This window comes from Pimephales promelas, chromosome 16 (genome assembly GCF_988280905.1).
Source record: "Pimephales promelas chromosome 16, fPimPro1.hap1.1, whole genome shotgun sequence".
Classification (NCBI taxonomy): Eukaryota; Metazoa; Chordata; class Actinopteri; order Cypriniformes; family Leuciscidae; genus Pimephales; species Pimephales promelas.
This window is the reverse complement of record NC_142784.1, coordinates 11,555,565-11,578,278: the sequence shown is the minus strand read 5'-3', so window position 1 is coordinate 11,578,278 and position 22,714 is coordinate 11,555,565. Positions and strand designations below refer to the sequence as shown.

At 37.0% G+C, this 22,714-nt stretch overlaps 1 protein-coding gene across 1 annotated transcript in view; it reads left to right on the top strand.

Annotated features, from left to right (window-relative positions):
- The window catches only part of cog6 (component of oligomeric golgi complex 6), a 56,377-nt gene that overhangs the window by 18,505 nt on the left and 15,158 nt on the right, over positions 1–22,714 (top strand). The window contains exons 6-14 of the mRNA XM_039660114.2: positions 1,126–1,208; positions 1,316–1,386; positions 1,610–1,703; positions 9,957–10,085; positions 12,430–12,521; positions 17,813–17,877; positions 18,201–18,292; positions 18,478–18,595; positions 21,194–21,325. Coding sequence (XP_039516048.2) covers positions 1,126–1,208; positions 1,316–1,386; positions 1,610–1,703; positions 9,957–10,085; positions 12,430–12,521; positions 17,813–17,877; positions 18,201–18,292; positions 18,478–18,595; positions 21,194–21,325 — 876 coding nt within the window. The remainder of the gene's footprint in view (positions 1–1,125; positions 1,209–1,315; positions 1,387–1,609; positions 1,704–9,956; positions 10,086–12,429; positions 12,522–17,812; positions 17,878–18,200; positions 18,293–18,477; positions 18,596–21,193; positions 21,326–22,714) is intronic.

Here is a 22,714-nt window from a genome sequence, read left to right as displayed (position 1 = left end):
GTGACTTAGCTTTTCGCAATTACACTGACTAGAGGTCCAGCGAGAAGGAAATTAATAGTTGAAATAAAGTCGTTATTTATGTTTGTTTCTGCGCACAAAAAATATTCTTGTCACTTGATAAAGTTAAAGGATTAGTTCACTTTTGAAAAAACTTTTGCTGATAATTTACTCACCCCCATGTCATCCAAGATGTCCATGTCTTTCTTTCCTCAGTCGAAAAGAAATTTAGGTTTTTGATGAAAACATTCCAGGATTTTTCTCCATATAATGGACTTCAATGGGAACCGGATGGTTCAAGGTCCAAACGACAGTTAATAACAGTTTCAGATGCAGCTTCAAATGTCTTTAAACGACACCAGACGATGAATAAGAGTCTTATCATGAGAAACGATCGGTTATTTCAAAACTTATTCCAAAAATGTAACTTTTCTAAGGACAAATGCTAGCCTTGCTCTATTCTCTGAGGCGTGTTTGTAACGTCACGTAATAGGTAATTACGTTCAAAAGGTCACGGGCGACATAGCCAGAAGTACACGAAAAATTTATTTTCGACTGAGGAAAGAAAGACATGGACATCTTGGATGACATGGGGGTGAGTAAATTATCAGCAAAAGTTTTTTCAAAAGTGAACTAATCCTTTAAGATTGAGCCACTGAAGTCACTTGGACTATTTTAACAATGTCTTTAATAACTTTGAGGCCGGCAAGTTTCAATCGCTCAAGAAGCCTATAGATGAGTATGCAGGAGTGATCCTGCTCTCAGATTTCATCAAAAATATCTTAATTCGTGTTCCGAAGATGAAAGAAAGTCTTACGGGGTTGGAACAACGTGAGGGTGAGTAAATAAATACTGACATCATTTTCATTTTTGGGTGAACTATCCCTTTAATTATAATAATGAAGCTAATGCATTTAATTTAGTTAGTTTTTTCAACATCCCATTTAAAAAACACAACATGCAGAACAGAACAGACAGGAAAAGTCTACATTTCTCCCTCTCAATCTTCCAATTTTTCTCAACTAAAATCTTCTTAGATGAAACCATTGCGTCTTGCAAACGATTTAAAAAATGAATGTAGGCCGAATCAGCTGTAATAGTTTAGTGAACTCTGTCTTTACTGTGCAGGACTTCTTCAGAGCTCTGAACCATGTGAAGAACATCCACGAAGACGTGAAAGTCCTATTGAGGACCAACCAGCAAACAGCAGGGTGAGAGACAGTAGAGTAAAACGGACTTGGAAAACAAAACAAAACCTTGAAAATAACTGGCTTTTTTTCCATGTAGATGTTCAGTGATATCTGTGCTTTAACTGCAGGCTGGAGATCATGGAGCAGATGGCGGTGTTACAGGAGACGGCATATGAACAGCTCTATCGCTGGGCTCAGAGTGAGTGACACACACACACACACACACAGCTTCTGGAATATCAGCACAGCTGCTACTGCCAGAGAATTTGGAACATAAAATTGACTCATTGCATATAGAACGACTTATGCCACTCCTGTTTTACATTCATGACGAATTTAATCATTTCGTACTATATTATAGTTGCGTAATGTGGGATGTGTGTTATAGGATGCCTCATAGATGTTTGTGTGTCTGTCTGTAGATGAGTGCCGAGGGTTGACTCAGGAATCATGTGATGTTTCTCCCGTGTTGAGTCAGGCTATGGAGTCTCTCCAGGATCGGCCTGTTCTTTATAAGTGAGTTCGTCTGTCGCTCACACATGCACTTCGACACAGTCATCTAGTGCCTGTTGGGCACAACAATGCACATCCCTTTTCAGCAGTGGGGTTTTACACGCACGTTTTCTCTGTGGGCTTTTTAAAAAATTGTTTAATTAAGTGTTCAAAGGCATGGGTTCAAGCCAGCCAGCTCCGAGGGATAATCACGACATCATTGATCTGAAGATATATTGTATGTGAAATTGGATAAAAGATGAAGGTTTAAGTTTTTTGAAATTTGTTCATATGAGTAGAAGTAGAGAGGCCAGCTCGGTGACATTGCCCTGTCAAGCCAGTAAAAATAAAATAAAAAAATGACATGAATCTCATAACTTTTTTAAAATCTTTTTTTTTAAAGAATTCAAGTCACATTTTTTTTTTATTTGTGGTGAATACTATTCAAAAGTTTGAACAAATTTATTTTATGTTTTTGTCTCTTCTGCTCATTTATTTAGGTAAAATCAGTAATATTGTGAAATATTATTACAATAATTTCTATTTAAATATATTGTTAAATATTGCTGAGTTTTTAGCATCATTACTCACATGATCCTCTAATATGCCAATTTGCTTCTCAGGAAACATTTCTTATTATTATCACTATTGAAACTGTTGTGCTGCTTCATATCTGACGCATCTTACTGAATCTGAACTTTACAATATTAACAATTTAAAAAGTAAATGTACTGTACAAAAATATATTAGGTGCAAATTTAAACATGTTTTAAAATGAAAATTGTTATTAATGTCAACATTAATTAATAAAAAACTATAGATTAATTTATTCAAAACTTGCACATCTGTATATATATATATATATATATATATATATATATATATATATATATATATATAAATAAATATAAAAAAATATTTATATTTATATATATATATATATATATATATAAGTTTGTGGTATATAAAAGTAATGTATTTGCCTAGCTATGAGACAGACTGTCTTGTAAAAGTGTGACAGAGAGTGCACATGCGATTATGTTTAGTTTCGATACTGTAAACGGTTCAGTGGTTCCCCATACCTGTGAGCAACAGGGGAAACCAGATTGAAATTCCATCATATACCACAAGGTGTCAGTCTCTCACATCCTTATGGAAGCGGTTTCCTGTGTTTTCCGTACCTTCCTCCAACTGTCAGTACATTATCAATGTTCAAACTTCCGTAAAAGAAAACAACCGTCAAGATTGATTAATGTGTTTTGAGTTCATGAGCTATATCAATGCAATACAACAACTTGGTTTGCATGAATGAACGCAGCCAGGAAAAATGACATATTTCTAAATAAACTCTCCTCAGAATGTTTTGATTTCAGTTTGAATTACATAACATATTTTTTGGTAAAGCCCACACAGGTTGTAGTTATTATTCATGCCATTACTCATACTTGGGGCTAGTCATTTGAGAAAACTCCTTACCGTAAGTGCTAAACATCAGCGATAGTGCTACGACAATGAGTGAAACCTCATATTTCGTATAGAAGAGGTAATTAGACGCATAATCAACCAGAACCATATCTAGAGATCACAGAGAATGACTTATGGGTGGGCTTTTTTGACTTGGGCCTGTAAGCAACCACCCAGAACACCCTATCAACAACTCATAACACCATGACAACCAGCAAAAACAGTCTACTGTCATTTTGACTATTCTTGAGCTCAGGTTCCCAAACTTTTCAGCCAAACCCTTTTGACTTAAATATTTACTTAAGATTTAACAACATATTCCGCTAAGATTTAACAACATATTCGCTTGTCCACGGTTATCTGATGTCAGTTAATGGTAATGAAAATGGCTCATATTGCAACTGCCAAGATGAGGTTCATTCTTGTGTTATGCATTTGGTAGATGCATTTATTCTAAGCACTTCAAGGTACACATTCACATTCTTATCAGTTCTTGCTTTCCTTGGGAATCGGACCCAGGACCTTGGCATTGCAAGCACCAAACGCTCTACTGTTTGAGCTACAGGAAAGCTGTACGCAGCACATTTGGACGTTGACGTTTGAGCTTGTGCAACAAAAGGTTCAGCAAGAGCCAGTGAGGTTCATTCTCGTGTTACACATCATGTTTGAGCTTCAGCAAGAGCCAATGAGGTTCATTTTCATGTTACGCAGCACGTTTGAGCTTCAGCAAGAGCCAATGAGATTCATTATCGTGTTACGCAGCACGTTTGAGCTTCAGCAAGAGCCAATGAGATTCATTATCGTGTTACGCAGCACGTTTGAGCTTCCAAAGGAACCAATGAGGTTTGTTCTTACGCGTCAAGAACGCACAGTTGTGCTTCTATTTATTTTCGCTGATCAGTGTTTGTAAGTGAATAAAAGCCTAAATTCAATCTGTTCACCATAGAAAAGCGATTGAGTCTCTACAGAAATTTTTTACTAAACCGCTCAAATCATTTGGTTTAGTTTTATAATTTCTTTATGAAGAGACAAAGATGAGGTAGCTGCATGGATTGTCAATGGAGGGCCTGACATCTCTCTGTTTTGAAGATGAACAAAAGTCTTACGGGTTTAGAGCGATGGGTGACTAATTGATGACATTTTTTTTTATTTTTGCGTGAACTAACCCTTTTAGAAAACGTGTTTCCATTGTGGTCTTTAATATTCCAAGAACCACATATTTGTTAATATCCAATTAATATCCATAGGTGGCTTATTCCGCTCCTATACTGTGTAATCAAACGACCTCTGCCCATACATGGTCTTGCAACAGATATTAATCTTGCAACAGATATTAATCATAAGACTTTGTCTACTATTGTAACAATGTTTTACATTAACACTTGAGAAATATGCACAAAAATATTACTATTTTGAGCTTCAGGTAAGCTACTCTTCTTTCAGAAGATTATTTAAAATCAAAAGATTTTAAATAATCTTTATCCAAAAAACTAACATATCTAGATAAACACAACCTAAATAATTAACTGAAGTTCTGTTTTATATTACAGTCGCCAAGTTGACTCCCAACTCAACTTTATGTAATTTGAATTTAAAAAAGTGTATTCTGTTTTACTCAGAATCAGATGTATAGTAATAGAAGTTTGTTTTAGAGAGCCAATCTTCTCACCTAATTTCTCCTGTGTTCTACTAGTCCCCTTATCTGAAACCAAAAGAGCAGAATCATCCGCTTCTACAAATAAATTACAATCACAAACAGCTTGCATATGATTTATATATATAAAAAACAAAAGAGGGCCAAGTACATGACCCTGAGGGACTCATTATTTACAAGCTTCCCCTCAGAAATGATCCCTCGAACTTCTACCCTCTGAACTCTCCCTGTTAGATAAGAAGCCAACCATGCAATCACTGTACTGGAGAAACACTTCAAGTCCCCCTGTGGTGAAAATCAAGTTTTTAATGTTGTTTATATGTCTAAGTGGTGTTTTTAATGTGGTTTAGGACAAACTGTTTGCAAATTCACAAGTCAACACCATTGACTTCAACACCACGAGTATTTTCTCCTTAAAACTTGGAACATGGTTTGTGTAACATTAGCAACTCAGTCAAGCAAAAGGCTAATCATATTAATTACCGTTATGTGTCATTGTAAAGAGCGATATCATTGTGTAGCGTTTACCTCAGTAAGTTGACCAAATGAATGTGGGGCTAACGTTACTTAGCGCATTCATTGTTCCAGGTATACTAAATGAAGCAAGGGTGTAGAGTTGCATTTATGCTATTTTAAGGCATGAAAACATGTCATTTTGGTGTTCAAAGATGAGTTGAGTTTTAAGGGATACAATTGATTACAGAGGGAATTTAACACTTAATTTATCTAACAGTATTGAGTGTTTCACTGTATCAAAAGCTTTTTGTAGGTTCAAAAGAACCATGTCACACAAATTACTTCCATCAATCTGTTTCCTTATGACCTCCTAAAGCCTGATTGAAAATCAATTCATCTGCAGGTGAAACTCGAATAATTAGAAAATCGTGTAAAAGTTTATTTATTTCAGTAATTCAACTTAAAAGGTCAAACTGATATGTTATATTGATTCATTACTTGCAAAGTGAGATATTTCAAGCCTGTATTTGTTAAAATTTTGAAGATTATGGCTTACAGCTTTTTCAAAATTAGTATATTGTGAAAGGTTTTCATAAACTGTAAGCCATATTTATCAAAATGATAACAAATAAAGGCTTGAAATATCTCACTTTGCATGTAATGAGTGTATATAATATATGAGTTTCACCTTTTAAGTTGAATTACTGAAATAAATCAACTTTTGCATGATATTCAAATTTTTTTGAGTTTCACCTGTATACATATTCATACATCTGTTTATGCACAACCTTTCCTATTACTTTTTAATGCCACTCTAAGAATGAAAATATTTCGATAGTTTATTTTCATTGGAAACCTGTCTTTAGATAGTGTAAATGCTGTATGTAGCGTCACATTTCCGCAAACTTGCTCAGTTGTAATGTTTTATCTTGTTTAATTTCTTCATCTCTGCTTTCGGTGCTGCCAATCTGTGAAAACATCCCTGGCATCCCTCAAAAGTGCCAAAATGTTCAGATACTCACATTGTTTGCGTTTCTATCTTTCCTAAAACTTCTATTCAGTTTATCTTTTAAATAGACCATACAGTTTCCCAAGGTGCCGCTGTAGCGTCATGCGTTCAAACATGTGGAGGGGCTTGACCGTTTCCTTGTCATTTCGTGTTTTTTTCTCACACTCTTATGTTATTTTTTGCTCTCCGTCTTTCTGTCTGTGTCCCCTTCATTTTTTTATCCTGAATCCCCCCCTCGACCCGCAGTGATTTTATCTATGGGTGTCCAAGGCCGAAGCAGAAAGAGCAAGAGGACGGGGCCCACAGAGTTCCTGGAATCCATGCCAAACTTCTCCATCCCTCCTCTCCTCCCTTTTTCTCTGGCCCTTGCGGTCGCTACTGTTTAGTCTGCGCAGGGCTGTTCTCAGCCCGTAGATCAAAACATGGCCACGTTTCCTAACTGCGAACGGGGCCCTCCATTGTTTTTGTCTGGGTGTGTGACCCTGGGTTTTCCTAACCTAAAGTATTTTTCTTTTGCTGATTTCGGTGGCTGTTCTGAAGGTCTCACAGTGTCTGTTTTGTTTTGTGGCCCGGTCATTTAATCTTGTTTATACTACAGATGTAAAAACAACATTTTTTAATATGTACCTCACCTCAAGATGACTTGACTTGAGACAAAACAACCATTAAAAGGAGGAAACCAGGAACACCTGTATAAGTCATTTACATTTTAAAAGTGTGATTTCTATGTAAATTAAATATCATCTTAAAAAGGCATGGAGATTTTTATAATGGATAGTTGGAGTCAAAAAAACGTGGAACCACTATGCTAGGGGGTCTTCTGAAAATTTTAGAGAAAGTTATGAAAAATATTTTAGAAAGGCGAGTTTTACATTTACCTGTTCATTTTACTTTGTACACTGTAAAAAAAATATTGTTGGTTTAACTTAAAATAAGTAACCTGGTTGCCTTAAAATTTTAAGTTGATTGAACTGGAAAAAGTGAGATTAATTTAATCATCAGAAACTCAAAATAATAAGTTATCTCAACTAAATAAATTATTTAAGTTGATTTGACAAAAGAAAAAATGTTGTGAAAGCAAATCTTGAAAATATTTTTTTACAGTGATAAGGACTGAAATTAGTAGCTCGTTCATGATTTTATTCAAATGACATCCCTAGTTTTCAACAATATGAATTCAAAAGAACTGTGCAAATAAAGTTGTAAAAAAAATCTGGAAAATATTTAGTTGGATAACTTGCACATTTATCTAATTGAATATTTTCCAGATAATATTTTAATAATTATTTTGATTTTAGTACAATGACAATTTAGTAAACAAACAACATGTCTTTATAATTTCAAGGTTACTTTTCTCATTGATGCATGAACTTCCTTTATTTTGTGAATAGGGTTCCTCGCTAGATAGAGGGTCATCATATATGGAAGTTCTCGGCAACAAAGTGTGACCATGTGTCTAACTACTAAGAAGCCATGGGGAAAAAAATTGTAATGACAATGTTGTTTGATGGCAACTGAAGAATGAGCAGATTTCCAGATTTCCAGCCGCCAAAAAGAATCAGCCACTGCTAAAGTATTGACTCTACATTAAAAGAAAATGAATTATTGGCAATATATATATTGTGTTGTTTTAAAAAAAAAAAAAAAAAACTAATTTGGAACGGCCCTCAATTGAAAAGGATCCTTTTTCCCTGCAGAGCATGTGGTTACAACAAGGGCTATGTCCTAACCATAGACTGTAAAAAATATGGACAAAGCGTCTGTGACGTCACCCATAGACGGGTTTGAGGCTGTTTATGGGGGTATGGGCAGCGCCATACTGGAAAATCTTGGAAAATACAAAATACAAAAGTTTCAGAAAGGATAAAGAGGTGGTATGATGTGTTGTGTCAGATCATGGCCGAGTCGTCAAATTCACTCGGCGCAGCCCGTTATCAGCTGTCAATCAAAGTTAACAGCCCTTATTTGTCATACACTTTATATATAAATACGATATAAACTAACGAGTTAGAAAAAAATTCACCCCCCTCACAGTTGTCAGGCACGCGGAACATATTGAAGATTACAATAAAAGTCCATGGGACCAAACTGTAAACATTAGGGCTGGGCAAAAAAAATCGATTTTTCGATTAATCGTTTTTTAAAATGTGTTCGATTCAAAATCGATTCTCAACGGCCGGAATCGATTTTTTCCATATAAAGGGCTTGCGGACGCGGTGCTGCATCTTCTCGTCTCTCTGCACTAGGCAAGCGCCAAGCGCTGCAGCTGTCGATACACACACGCGTTTAGGAGTCGGGACATGACGGAATATTCACTTAACAATCGGGCCAGCATTGCATCGTAACCTATGATCGTAACTAACGTTTATCATTTTCACGTCTTTTTGTGTTTTACAAGCAATGTTAAACCATCCCGTGCTTGCGAACTCTCGAATTGAAAGATGTCTTTCACTGCGTGCACAGTAACGTTACAGCCTAAATCTGCCTCACAAACAGCTCGCCAGAAACAAAAGTTTTGTCCCTGGATTATATCACTTCAACAGTTAAAACACGCGACATTATGTCAAAACTCTGGTCTTGGTGAGTAACCTCCTAAAGACAGTCGGTAATGTCTTAAATTAGCATTAAACGCGTGTGACAGAAAGTTAATGAAACAGTAATGGATTCGCGCACTAGTTCTTAAAGTGAACGCAGCCATTTGTGTCAGTCATTAATTCTGTTGTCATAACAACAGAATATAGTATTAATTGTAAGCAATCAGAATTAAAACCCTTTGTATTTAATTCAGTCTGGACTAAAAAGACTATCCAGTGTTATTTTACATTGGATTACTATATTCAGTTTCTGTAGTATTTCTGACATACCCAAAAAACTACCCCAAAATGTCTCTTAATTTGTGTCTTTATTCTATTGTATTTATTTGTGCTACTTTTTTCAATTTAATTCAAAGATTGAAATCAAGCTTCCATACATAAACTCTTAAAACAAAAACAAAAAACAAAAATAAACAAAAAAATTACATTACCATTTAGGTAAGATCAATGTAAAAAATGTCTAAATATTTATATATTTATTTATCTATATCTATCTTAAACATAAAATAACATGATACTGTTTGATCAAGCTGTTCTGTTCTGTTCTGTTCTGTGACTGTTCTGACTTTTTTTGCATATTGCATCAAAATCCTGTTTATTCTTTGTATGCATTTAGTGTACCTAAAATAAAAAGAGTTTTATATACAGGTTTATGGCTCTTAATTTCTTTGTATTAATTAACCACTAGTAAACTTATGTCCACTGTTCTTTTTTATAAATATAGGATTTGTATTACATCTTCATTATAGTCGAATCGAGAATCAAATCAGGAATCGAGAATCGAAATCGAAAATTGAATCGAGAATCGAAATCGAATCGAACTGAGAGCTTGTGAATCGAAATCGAATCGAAATTGAAATGTGAATCGATATCCAGCCCTAGTAAACATATGAATTTATGCTGTGAAAATGTATATTTTAATATGACGTCTGGATATTTGCTCCCTTTTGGGACTGGCCTCTAGCGGATTTGAGATGTATTGCAGTTTTTCGCACTTCCGGGTAGGATTCATCTTTCAGATTAGAATGTTGCCGCTTGGTCCTAACAAGCAAAACCTCTTGAAATCATATCTAATTCCCACTCTGTTCTACTTCTCCCAGGTACACACTGGATGAGTTCGGAACGGCGCGGCGTTCTGCCGTGGTCCGAGGCTTTATTGACGCCCTGACCCGCGGAGGCCCGGGCGGGACCCCGAGACCCATAGAGATGCACTCTCACGATCCGATGAGGTAGAGTCCACCCATTGTGATCATTCCAATCAAAAGCTTACAGAAACAAAATGGATGACATTTTCTCTTCAGCGCGCTAAAAATAATTACTTCAAACCGGCTATAATTGTGGGTCATTTCGAGGGTCACACCATTGTTAGCCACTAAAAGCCTCTCCATCGCTGATTAACGTCCTCGCATGTAGAGCTGCCACGCTCCTTTGTGCTGCGTATCCTGAAGCTGCAAATCCAATTCAGCGTCTAAGCACATTAAACCCAACCTGATTCTTTCAGGGAAGTGCTTCCTCTTTCATAGAATTACTTAGCGCAGGTTCAGAGAAAGGTCGGGCCTTTGAGATCTATGGATCGTCGCACGTGCTCCAGGCCGGCACCCCATCGCGCTTTCGAACGCCCTCCTCCCCCCTCCCGTCAGGAACCCGAGGAGAGAACATGAGGTTCTTGGCAGAACGTCGATAAAAGTGGGAAGCGGTGGTTCTCAGAACAGCACTTCCCCCTGCTGACCGGTGTTAAAGGATATGGAGCCGATGTAATGATAGCTGACTGTGTGATGGCCTCAAATCTCAGGAAATCTATAACTCAACTACAAATCTAGAAGAAACACTTTAAGCAATTAATCATCTAGTCATCCAGTTCCTACCTGTGCAATCTGGTTTATGGGTTTGTTTAAATCTCTTACCCTAACTGAGATATTAAAGGAAGTTTATTTCACACTAAACGTGGCTGGTCAGATATAATGCTGCCTTTCCAATGTTTTTCTATGTAAACATGCGCTAGATTGATGTTACTGTTAAAAGAAGTCAAAGTGATGTCTGACATTATCATGTCACTCACTTTGCAACACTCCTGGAAAGTCCAGGCTAGTAGAATGAAGTTATCAAGATATGGAGGCAAAATACACCCCTGCATGAATTTGTGTCCTATATTTCTAAATGATGTAGTTGACTTGAGCAAGAATACTGTTTTCCCCGAATATGATAGGGCTGTCGATTAATCGCATCTACAATAAAAGTTTGTGTTTACATAATATATGTGGGTACACTGTGTATAATTATTTTGTACATGTATATATATAAATACTAGGGGTGTAACGGTACATGTATTCGTATTGAACCGTTTCGGTTCGAGGCTTCCGGTTCGGTACGCATACAAACCGAACGATTGCTTGGACCATTTTTCTTGCCGGCAAAATTCGTGCTGACGCGGCCAACACAACGTTGCGCAACATCCAAATGGCAAGGGTAATGAAAGCAGAACGAAACTGCGTTCCTCGTTATGTGCTTCACGGATCGTTTATCAGTTCGGACCAGCAACATCTGTGCAGCGCGAGCCGATCTCGATCAAGCAACACTGTTACCACACCGCGCTAAGAGATCCGGTAAAGAAAACATTTGAATTCGCCACTGAGGTAATAACATCGCTGCGAGATCTAGTGAGATGCATTCACATTTCTCCGTTATTTACCGTAGATCTCTATTAGATCAAACAGCGCTGTCATGGAAACCAGGAGAAACATTGTGCCGTGAATGAACTAGTAATACTTTCGTCCACAGACCAGCAACATTCACCATGGATTTAATATAGTAACACTAACTGTAACCAGTTTGGCTGGAATGGTGAAATGCTTTCAAGTACTTCACACATCTTTTTCCAGCACTTCAAAATTCAAATATTATATAAATAAATATATATTTAAATGTTATTTTTAATGTGATGACCAAAACATTATTTGTTCATCCTTCAAAGATGACCCCTATTTATAAACCTGAAAGTTTCAAGATCTAGGAAAACTCACACTTATTTAAAAATATTTTTTCTTTAAACAAATAGGACATTTCTCTGGCATTTCTTTCTTTTTGCTGTATCGAAAACGTACCGAACCGTGACTTTAAAACCGAGGTACGTACCGAACCGTGACTTTAAAACCGAGGTACGTACCGAACCGTGACTTTAAAACCGAGGTACGTACCGAACCGTGATTTTTGTGTACCGTTACACCCCTAATAAATACACACAAATGCATCTATATTTAAGAAAAAAAATATTTATACAAAACTTATTTATATTTATATAATATAAATTATATAGAAATATATATACAGTATAAAAATATTTCTTAAATATATACTTGAATGTGTGTATTTATATACGTATATAAAATAATTATACAGAGTGCACCGACATATATTATGTAAACACAAACTTTTATTTTGGATGCGATTAATCGTTTGACAGCCCTACTTGCAAATGTGATATTGATTTTATTCAACAGTTCAATAGGGTTACAGTAATACTGTATGATCCATTGATTTATGCATGTCTGTTTGAACACACAATCATCCACACAGGTATGTTGGTGACATGTTAGCCTGGCTTCACCAAGCCACAGCCTCAGAGAAGGAGCACCTGGAGGCCTTGCTCAAGCAAGTTACTGTGCAAGGTACATGTCGTTCCATTCACACAAATGAAGTGAGGTTTGCTCGTTTTTTACACCATTTCTGTTGAAGATCAAGTGGGATAGGTTCAGCCTTTCTACAGCTCCTGGAGTTTTGCCTCAAAATGCTTTTTCCTTTGTTAAGCGACGGTCACATCAGAAAGATTTTGCTGCTGAAAAGCTCTATCGTCAATACACTAGAAAAAATACAATAATTTTGAATTAAACCAGATTATTGGAGTTTTACAAGAAAATCTTAAATCTTATTTATAATGTTACTTGCCGTTTCTTTGTAATAATTTGTTTCAATAGACAAATCCTGTAATTCTAATAGGAATCGTTGCTATCAGGAATTTCTCTTGAGGGCATGCAAATTCGCCGCACTGAGCAACAGAAAATGAGCTTTCGCTTCATTTTCATAGTTCCTATAACTATTGGTGGAAGAACCTGCTTATTGGCATGTTCGCACCACAGGAACTAGGAATGACTTTAGTTATAAACACCCCCAAGTCCTTCAAAACCTGTATGAGTCTCTGTCTTCTGTTGAAGATATTTTGAAGAACGTTGGTAACCAGAGAGTTGACGGTAGCCATTGGTTTCCATAGTATTTCTTTTTGCCTACTATGCGAATCAATGGCTACCGTCAACTGTCTGGTTGCCAACTTTCTTCAAAATATCTTTGTTTGTGTTTAACAGAAGGAAATTCATACAGGTTTGGAACAACTTTAGGGTAAGTAATAACAAAATTTCCATTTTTGGGTGAACCATCCCTGTAATGTCTGTTGTTAAAGTTTGTTTTTACGTTTAGGCTCATTGCCGACATCTTGGAAGTGACGTCAAATGACGCGTCTCGCTGAGGTTTGGCGTTTATCGATGTACCTCGAGTTCACAGGTCGAATGTCCGACCTTAATCGGCAATCCAGGCATTATTTCCAAGAATTAGCTGGTAAAAATCCAAATTGCGAGTTGTTTGGAACGCATTGCTTCCCGAACATGGAAAACCGCTATAGACATAAACGAACAGAAAGCTAATGTTAGTGGCATTTATCTGTCAGCTTTGTCTATGGCCTTGTGTTCTTTTCTCTGTGTCAATGCTTGTTGTCATAGGAGATTTTGTCCTTCCTTTTTGCTCTTTCAGTCACATAATCTGTACGTCTACATTCCATCTCCGTTATTCCGAAACCCATGACGCAACAACATAAACACTGCTCCAATCACACCAGCTGTCGAACGCTGCGCTTTAATGACATCACTGTCGGCCGGCTTGCGTCACTTCAGAGTTCCCGCTGGCGGTGTAAATGCAACCAGGAAAATGGTGGCTGTTTCCTATAACTACACAGTTTGAAAACCCCTAACAATACTTTGAAAGTGACTTCTGTTGACAATGGACTATATTTGGGTAACATGACTTCACTTTGGCCACGTACACACTGTTTCGGGAGACGACTACATTTACAGTGCCCTCCACAATTATTGGCACCCCTGTTTAAGATGTGGTCGAGGACTTTTTAAAAATTCTCCCTTTTTTTTAAACAACATAGAACCCAAATGCAAAAAAAGAGAAAAATCCAACCTTTTATTTAAGTACATTACTTTGGTGGTAAAAAAAAATGTAAAAATTTAGAAAAATAAAAACTTCAAATCATGTGTCCCACAATTATTGGCACCCCTAACAATTCCGCTAAAAAATGTAATTGATTTTTAAAAAAATATATTTTCTGTAGTTGCTAATGTTGGTCAGGATATCTAGCAACTTTTAATTAGTAATTCATGACTTCCTATTTCCCTGGGGTATAAATATGACATGACACAGAGGCCTAATTCTCTTACCCATTTGTCAACATGGCAAAGACAAGAGAACACACCATTCAAGTAAGGCAGATGTGTGTTGACCTTTATAAGTTAGGCAATGGCTACAAGAAAATAGCCACTCACCTTATCTTGTCCGTATCTAAAGTTAGAGGAATCATTAAGAAGTTTAAAACAACTGGAACAGTGACAAACAAGGCTGAAAGAGGTCCCAAGTTTATCTTGCCAAAACGCACTGTGAGGAGGATGCTAAGAAAAGTAAAAAAAAGTCCTAAGCTCACTGTCACAGTGAGTCGCATCAAATAGTGGCATCTTGGGGTCACAAAATCTCCAAAACAACCATCAGACGCTCTCTACATGCCAACAAAATGTTTGGGAGGCATGCTAGGAAAAAGCCTTTTCTCACTAACACTGACAAACGTAAACGTCTGGAGTTTGCCAAGCGGCACTGGGACTTCATCTGGGATCGTGTGCTTTGGTCGGATGAGACTATATTGAGCTTTTTGGCAACAAACACTCTAAGTGGATCTGGTGTAAAACAAAAGATGTGTATGCCGAAAAGTACCTCATGCCCACCGTGAAGTATGGTGGAGGATCTGTGATGCTGTGGGCCTGTTTCTCTTCCAAAGGCCCTGGGAACCTTGTTAGGGTGCATGGCATTATGAACGCTTTGAACTACCAGGACATTTTAAATAAAAACCTGATGGCCTCTGCCAGAAAGCTGAAGATGGGTCGTCATTGGGTCTTTCAGCAGGATAATGATCCAAAACGTGTGGCAAAATCTACACAAAAATGGTTCAGTCACAAACTCAAGGTCCTCCCATGGCCATCTCAGTCCCCAGACCTCAATCCAATCGAAAACCTGTGGGGTGAGCTAAAGAGGAGAGTGCACAAGAGAGGGCCCAGGATTCTGGATGATCTAGAAAGATTTTGCAAAGAAGAATGGTCAAAGATCCCTCTCTCTGTGTTCTCCAATCTTGTGAAATGTTATAGGAGGAGATTAAGTGCTGTCTTGTTGGCAAAAGGGGGTTGTACAAAGTATTAACATCAGGGGTGCCAATAATTGTGGGACACATGATTTGAAGTTTTTATTTTTTTAAATTTTAATTTTTTTTTTACCACCAAAGTAATGTACTTAAATAAAAGGTTGGATTTTTCTCTTTTTTTGCATTTGGGTTCTATGTTGTTTAAAAAAAAGGGAGAATTTTTAAAAGTCCTCGACCACATCTTAAACAGGGGTGCCAATAATTGTGGAGGGCACTGTAAATATGGGAGTGAATCCCCTAAAGTATATTCCATGTGGGTACGGAACACAACTCAATTGCGATGATTGATGCCACGGCAACCATAGCAATGTTCTTGTCTCACGTGTTTGGTATGACAAAATTAATATTAGTGACCAAAGACTAGTAGGCAGATGCAGGTTGCAATATTTAGGTATTGTTTTCCATATAAAGCATTTTGATTTATCTCTCTTTTTATGGGCTTTTTTTCATTCAGGAAGATCTGGCAACACGAATTAGTCTAGACTCGTAACATTTTCCCTTGTGGTTTTCTTGCACCACACACACACACACACACACAGAGAGAGAAGAGAGATGCATCCCTTTAAATACGTCTCTAACATCTACAGTAGTTGTTCAGTTCGGTTCCGGACACATTGTAGAATTTTTGTAAATGCGGTTGTCACTCCCTGCAATTGTCTGGTTGTCACTCCCGTACATTACTGAACCGTGTGTGTACAGAACAGGATTAAGTTCTAAAAGGTGAACTGACAACCAAAATAAACTACAGTGTAAACTAGGGATGGGGCCGATCCGATCCAGTATCGGTATCGGGACCGATACCAGCGTAATTCACGTATCGGATTTTTCCGATCCAACCTGCGGAGAAATCCGATATTTATGATCCATGTCTGCGCTTTAACGTTGGCTGCTGAAATGACTCCAAAAGGGATTCCCCGGGGCTGCTAGTCTGCTAGCTGGCTGCAAACTGTGGAATGGATATCCTGAACGGAGGTGCAGCTCAATCATAGACTGTAAAAAATAGGGCTCAATGAGACACACAGACGCCCGCTCAAGAAATCCATTCCGCAGTTTGCAGCCAGTTAGCAGGATAGCATTGAGCTACCAATATGTTCGCTGTGTGGAAATCCTATGGTGGAAATACTTCACACTGGAAACACCGCAGCAGAGCAAGACAGCAAAATGCAATGTTTGCAAAGCCGTATAAATTAAACTATTTGTCTGTGATGCATGTTTGCAATTCGCAGTCCAGAAGAGAAAGAGAGAGATCTCTCACGCGGTGCCACAGCACGCACAACACGACAGCCCTGCTTAATGAGTGACGAGACGACAGAGAAAACATAGCCTGGTTACACTTTAGATCTGTGATATTAGTCTGATTTCCAAAGATTAAAGAATATATTGAGGTAAAAAAAAAAAAACATTAAACAATAGCCGCATTCTGTGTAGCATACTTCCTTCCCATCGCGGCGGTGCACTGTCATTTCTCCGTAAAACTCAAACTTTAAGACAGAATCAGCACGATCGGTAATTGTTGTAAAATGCCGTCTCTGCTGTTGCTAAATTGCAGGACGCTTTTAATAATAAAAAGAGCTATTAAAAGCACAAAATTTGCGCAAGAGGGCGGCGCGCGCTCCGAAACAGACAAGCTGAAGCAAATTATACTTTGGGCTTCATATGCGCGTCTAAACGATCAAATGTAGCCTGCACAAAAATGTCAAAACGACCGGCTTGGAGATTATCACTTAACTACGTTCATTTTAGACATAAACGGTTTATGGAAATAGTTGGGAGAAAATATGGTGCATCAGTAGACTATGAAATCCGCACTAGTTCTTAAAGGGGCAGCAGTATAAATGTGACGATTGCGACATTACTGACAATAAAACAACCAAAGGCAAAGAGAAAATCACTCACAGCTCTTGAATGAATAACTTCAGCTTTAATAAGCATAAATCTATCTATGATAAACTTTGCAGTGCTATTTTACTTTTGATTACTTTATTATAATTCTTTTTAGACGATATACCTGAATAATGTTAGTAGACCTTCCTGAAATTAAAGCACTGTGTAGGCCTGTATAATGTGTATATCTTTGTTTAATTGTCTATCTATTGTTTAATATATCTATTATATATATATATATATATATATATATATATTGACATAGGCTATACGTACGTATCATCCTTGCTTGTAGAGAGGTGTTTATTTCAGCATCATATAAAATCAGCAATAATGATAAATAATGTTAAAGCAAACACAGGTCTGGTATCGGAAAAGTATCGGTATCGGCCGATATCCAAAGTCAGGTATCGGGATCGGATCGGAAGTGAAAAAATGTGGATCGGTGCATCCCTAGTGTAAACATTAAGCCATTAAAACTTCAGACATTTTAGAGCTTGTCCTCGGTATGCGAAAGTAGTCGAGTTGTAGATCAATTGTTGTGTTGTGTCTATGCAGGGGTTGAAGAAAACATGCAGGAAGTAGTTGGCCACATCACTGAAGGAGTGTGCAGACCACTTAAGGTGAGATGAAAACGGTGTCAGAACTAATTATTAGGATTAGTTTTTAGTAGTTGAGCTGTGGTGCTTAAATGGGCAACTGAGGTTCAAGTCCTGCTTGCAACATTTCTTAATCCCATAAACCCCTCAATTTGCCTGCATTTCTATATATATATATATATGGGTTTTTTTTATTAACCTAGTATTTTGTTGTTGTATCATATTTGAGTGAGTCATATTTTTGCAAACCTGTACTGACTTTTGCAACACCAGACACTGGAAGTGTTGATTTGTGTTGTTTTTTTTTTGTTTTTTTTATTATTATTATTTTTTATTTCCTCCACCAGGTGCGAATCGAGCAGGTCATCATTGCAGAGCCAGGTGCAGTTCTTCTGTATAAACTTTCCAACCTGCTCAAGTTCTATCATCACACCATCAGGTACACACACAGACACACACACCTCTGTGAATGGCTTTATTGTCTTCACTTCAGACTATGGTTCATGAAAGGACAAATCCTCCTTATTTTACTGAAGAGCTTGACATAGATCCAAAACATAAATCCAATTTTTGGCATAGCCTTTTATATTGCAGTTTTTCTGAATGTGTGTGCCTCTCTCTCAGTGGCATCATGGGTACCAGCGTTTCCTCTCTTTTGATGACCATTGATGAGATGCACATGCTCAGTAAGAAGATGTTCTTCAACAGTCTCAGTCTCCATGCCAGTCGCCTCATGGATAAAGTAAGTTCTTTCTGGGTTTTTTTTTTTTCTTGTCAATGGGGCTGGGCACTGAACTGAATAACGTCGGTACTACCAAGTACCGATTCACATTAGATCAATCTGTGCCAAATTTCCGTATCTGAGAACGCATCTGGGCACGAGAGTAAGTCTATTTAAATACGAATCCTGCAAGTTCTACATGTCTCAGTGTGAATGAGTGGCACGGACGTGTGGTTTAATTTACCTCACACATACACACACTGAAGCACGCTGTGTTTTTCAGCCTCTGCAGTCTCACTATATGAGAACATGAATGCATTTTATTCTAGCTCAATGCATTTAAGTTTCATAAAAAAACAACATTTTGAACAAAAGCTGAGAAAATTGTGTTTATCAAAAACGAATAAGCCTGGATCAGATACAGAACGATGATCAAAACCTAGATCGAGATAGTAGATCGTGTCCATCAACACCCCTAAAGCTTCACAGTCCTGTACATTGTCCTGGGACAACATTTATTTCGGTAACGTTAAGGAGCTTTGATTTATATGCTGTTTAATGTCGATGATACCGTTATTTTACATATGCATCTGCTTGCGTATGCTATCGCATGTTTCTGCATGATGTTTTTTTTTTAACGTGTTTCGATCCAGAGTTTTTTTTTACTCTTTTAGAAGATGTGTCATAGCGCCCCCTACTGTATAACAGTGACAACACAAGGAAAGCTGGAAAATTCCGTCAATGGCGGGAAAGAGTTAAGCCTTGTTTATACTCGACGCGTCCGCAAGAGCGCGAAGGGTGCGCGGCAAAAATGCCGTCATTGTGGTGTGGGCGGTCATGCGCGTTGGGGGCGCAAAACCCCATATCGCCTGGCGGTGTGCACGGCACTTTTTATAACATCGCGCACGACGCCCAATCCAAAGATGTACGACTTCGAGCCGAATCTGGCCGAAATGGGACGATCTGTACCAGCAAGTTTATGATCCTTCTATACACGGAGACATTTGCATTGATGGGCGACCAAAAATAAAATCTCATTTTGTGAACAGGAACACATTTGCACTATGAATTAGCAATTAATAAACTACCAATAAACGGCAAACTACTTCTTCGCTGCTGATTCCTGGTGGTTTAGAGGAGAATTACTCCGAGTTGCCCCGTCGTTTCACAAAATAGCACAACGGCAAGTGTGTCAAGTATAAACGCCTCATGCGTTTGGAGAGGTGCGCACGCAGTCAGCGGAGACTCACGCTCTTGCGGACGCTTCGGCTTTAAGAATAGTTTACAACGGTTGAAATAATGTTGAAATAAAATGAAATGTAAATATTAGATGGAAAAACGTAAACTTAAATATATTTTGCTTTTGCAGCAAACTGAAGTAAGTTTAAGTTGTAGTATTAAATCATTAATACTGAAACAAAAATAAACTAATGTTGAAATATTTACAAAAAAATGAAAACTAATAAAAATGACAAAAGCATGTTACAAAATTTCGTAAACTTAACCTAATACGAACAAATAAAAGCTAATTCAAAATATAGATAAATACTAAAATAACACTTTTAATTTATTAATTTTAGTACATTTAGTATAATAAAATTATATTAAAACAACACTTACTGTACACATTCCAAATTCATCTGAAAAGATATTGAAATTCTGCTCTCATTTACTCACCCTAATGCTAGTAAACCAGTAAAGAACACCTTAATGGCCAACAAAAACACTTCTAACAACTGCCTGAAAACAACCCAGAACACCCTTCCATTGTGGCACTCTAACACAACATCCTATCCATTGATAGTGATTGACACAACAAATGTGCCTTCAGGTGATTCATCAGTTGGATGGTGTTTTTGCCAGGCTGAAAAACAGCATTCTCGCACTAAGGATTTTAAATTAGCGCCAAAATATCCTTGAACACGAACAGGCTACTTCGGAAAAAAAACAAAAAAAAACAACACTTTAATGATAAGTGGATCAATAGCAAGAGCAAGATGGCCTCCTCTCCACACTTTTGAGAGAATTATGGCCTTAGCAGCCCGCTAATCTAATCACCTCAGGCTTAGGACGTTACGCATCACTCCCGGACGTCGCTCGGTGCCAGGAACACCGGCCAGAGCTAATAAGCTCTATTAGTGGCAGCAGAGCCCTAGGTAGGGTTCGCGTAGCAGGGTGTTTATTAGTCAGTCTTCAGAGGTGTCAGTCTCACTGTCAGACATGCCCTGCTTTAAGTTTGAGGGTATTGAACACGAGGTAGAGCGGTAAATACTGCTATTAAAACTCTGCATGTTTTGTCTGTGGGTCAATGACATGATGCACATCTTTTTGTCTGAACCTATGAATTATTTAAGAAGATATTAAAATGCACGTCATACACATCTCATGATGGAGATGTTTTCTGTTTTTTTTTTTTTTTTTTTAATTCATTGTGATTTTTTTTTTTTTGTGAGCTTAAAGTCAAAATGTGGTGTGAGGGAAATATTATAACTTGATGGGTGCACCATGTGTCATTTTTAAAGTCATTAAATTAAAACTAGTGTAGGAAAAAGGATAAAACACATGAAACCTACAATATATTACTTGTGTTTTAAACGAGACTTTTAAATGTTTCCTCAGGTAGAGCTTCCTCCTCCTGATCTGGGCCCCACTGCCTCCCTCACCCAGACTCTGTCGCTCCTCAGAGAGGTGTTGGCCTCCCATGATTCATCAGTTCTGCCTCTTGATGCCCGACAGGCTGACTTTGCACAGGTGACTTTTTATTTTTTTGTTTTGAGGAGGAATCTAGTGTATTTCCACCTTTTAGTGAATGGAATGTGGTTGTCAGAAATAAATATTCCCCGTTTTGTTTTTTTTGTTTTTGTTAACTTGGATTTATCTATTATACAACATTTATCAAGTGGTTTTGTAGAAGTGAAACATTTTATTAAGCTTTTAGATTTTTTTTATATCGTTTCATTCAAGAAATTAATCAGTTGTCTTATTATATTTGTTTATGCCTTCTTTTTTTATGTTTTCCAAATATGCATGGAGTGCTGTACTTATGTTAAGTGTTGAGATGAGCTTTACAATTACGCATTATGGGTTTACGAGATTACTTTATGTTATCAGTTTACTTTATGTAATTAGATTACGTTATCAGATTACTTTACGTAATTAGATTATGTTATCAGATTACTTTACGTTATCAGTTTACTTAATGTAGTTAGATTACTGTACATTATCAGTTTACTTTATGTAATTAGATTACTTTACGTTATATCAGGTTACTTTATGTAATTAGATAACATTATCAGATTACTTCACATTATCAGTTTACTTTATGTAATTAGATTACGTTATCAGTTTACTTAATGCAATTAGATTACATTATTAGATTACTTTTCATAATTAGATGACTATCAGATTACTTTACGTTGTCAGTTTACTTTATGTAATTAGATTATGTTATCAGTTTACGTTATTAGTTTACTTTGTTATCAGTTTACTTTACGGTCTCAGATTACTTTAGGTTGTCAGTTTACTTTGTTATCAGTTTACTTTTCGTTATCAGTTTACTTTACGTTATCAGATTACTTTACGTTATCAGTTTACTTTACGTTATCAGATTACTTTATGTTATCAGATTACTTTACGTTATCAGTTTACTTTACGTTATCAGATTACTTTACGTTATCAGTTTACTTTACGTTATCAGAATACTTTATGTTATCAGATTACTTTACGTTATCAGTTTACTTTACATTATCAGATTACTTTGTTATCAGTTTACTTTACGTTATCAGATTACTTTATGTTATCAGATTACTTTACGTTATCAGTTTACTTTACATTATCAGATTACTTTACGTTATCAGATTACTTTATGTTACCAGTTTACTTTACGTTACCAGTTTACTTTACATTATCAGTTTACTTTACGTTATCAGATTACTTTACGTTATCAGTTTACTTTGTTATCAGATTACCCTACGTGGTAACACTTTATTTGAAGGGGTGTGCATAAGACAGACATGACACTATCATAAACATGAAGAAGTCTTTATGAATGTTTATGACTGTGGTCATTAAGTGTCATTTGGTAAATTGTGACACTTTTAATGCAAAGTTGACATTGTTTAAAATGTCTTTGTTATGACA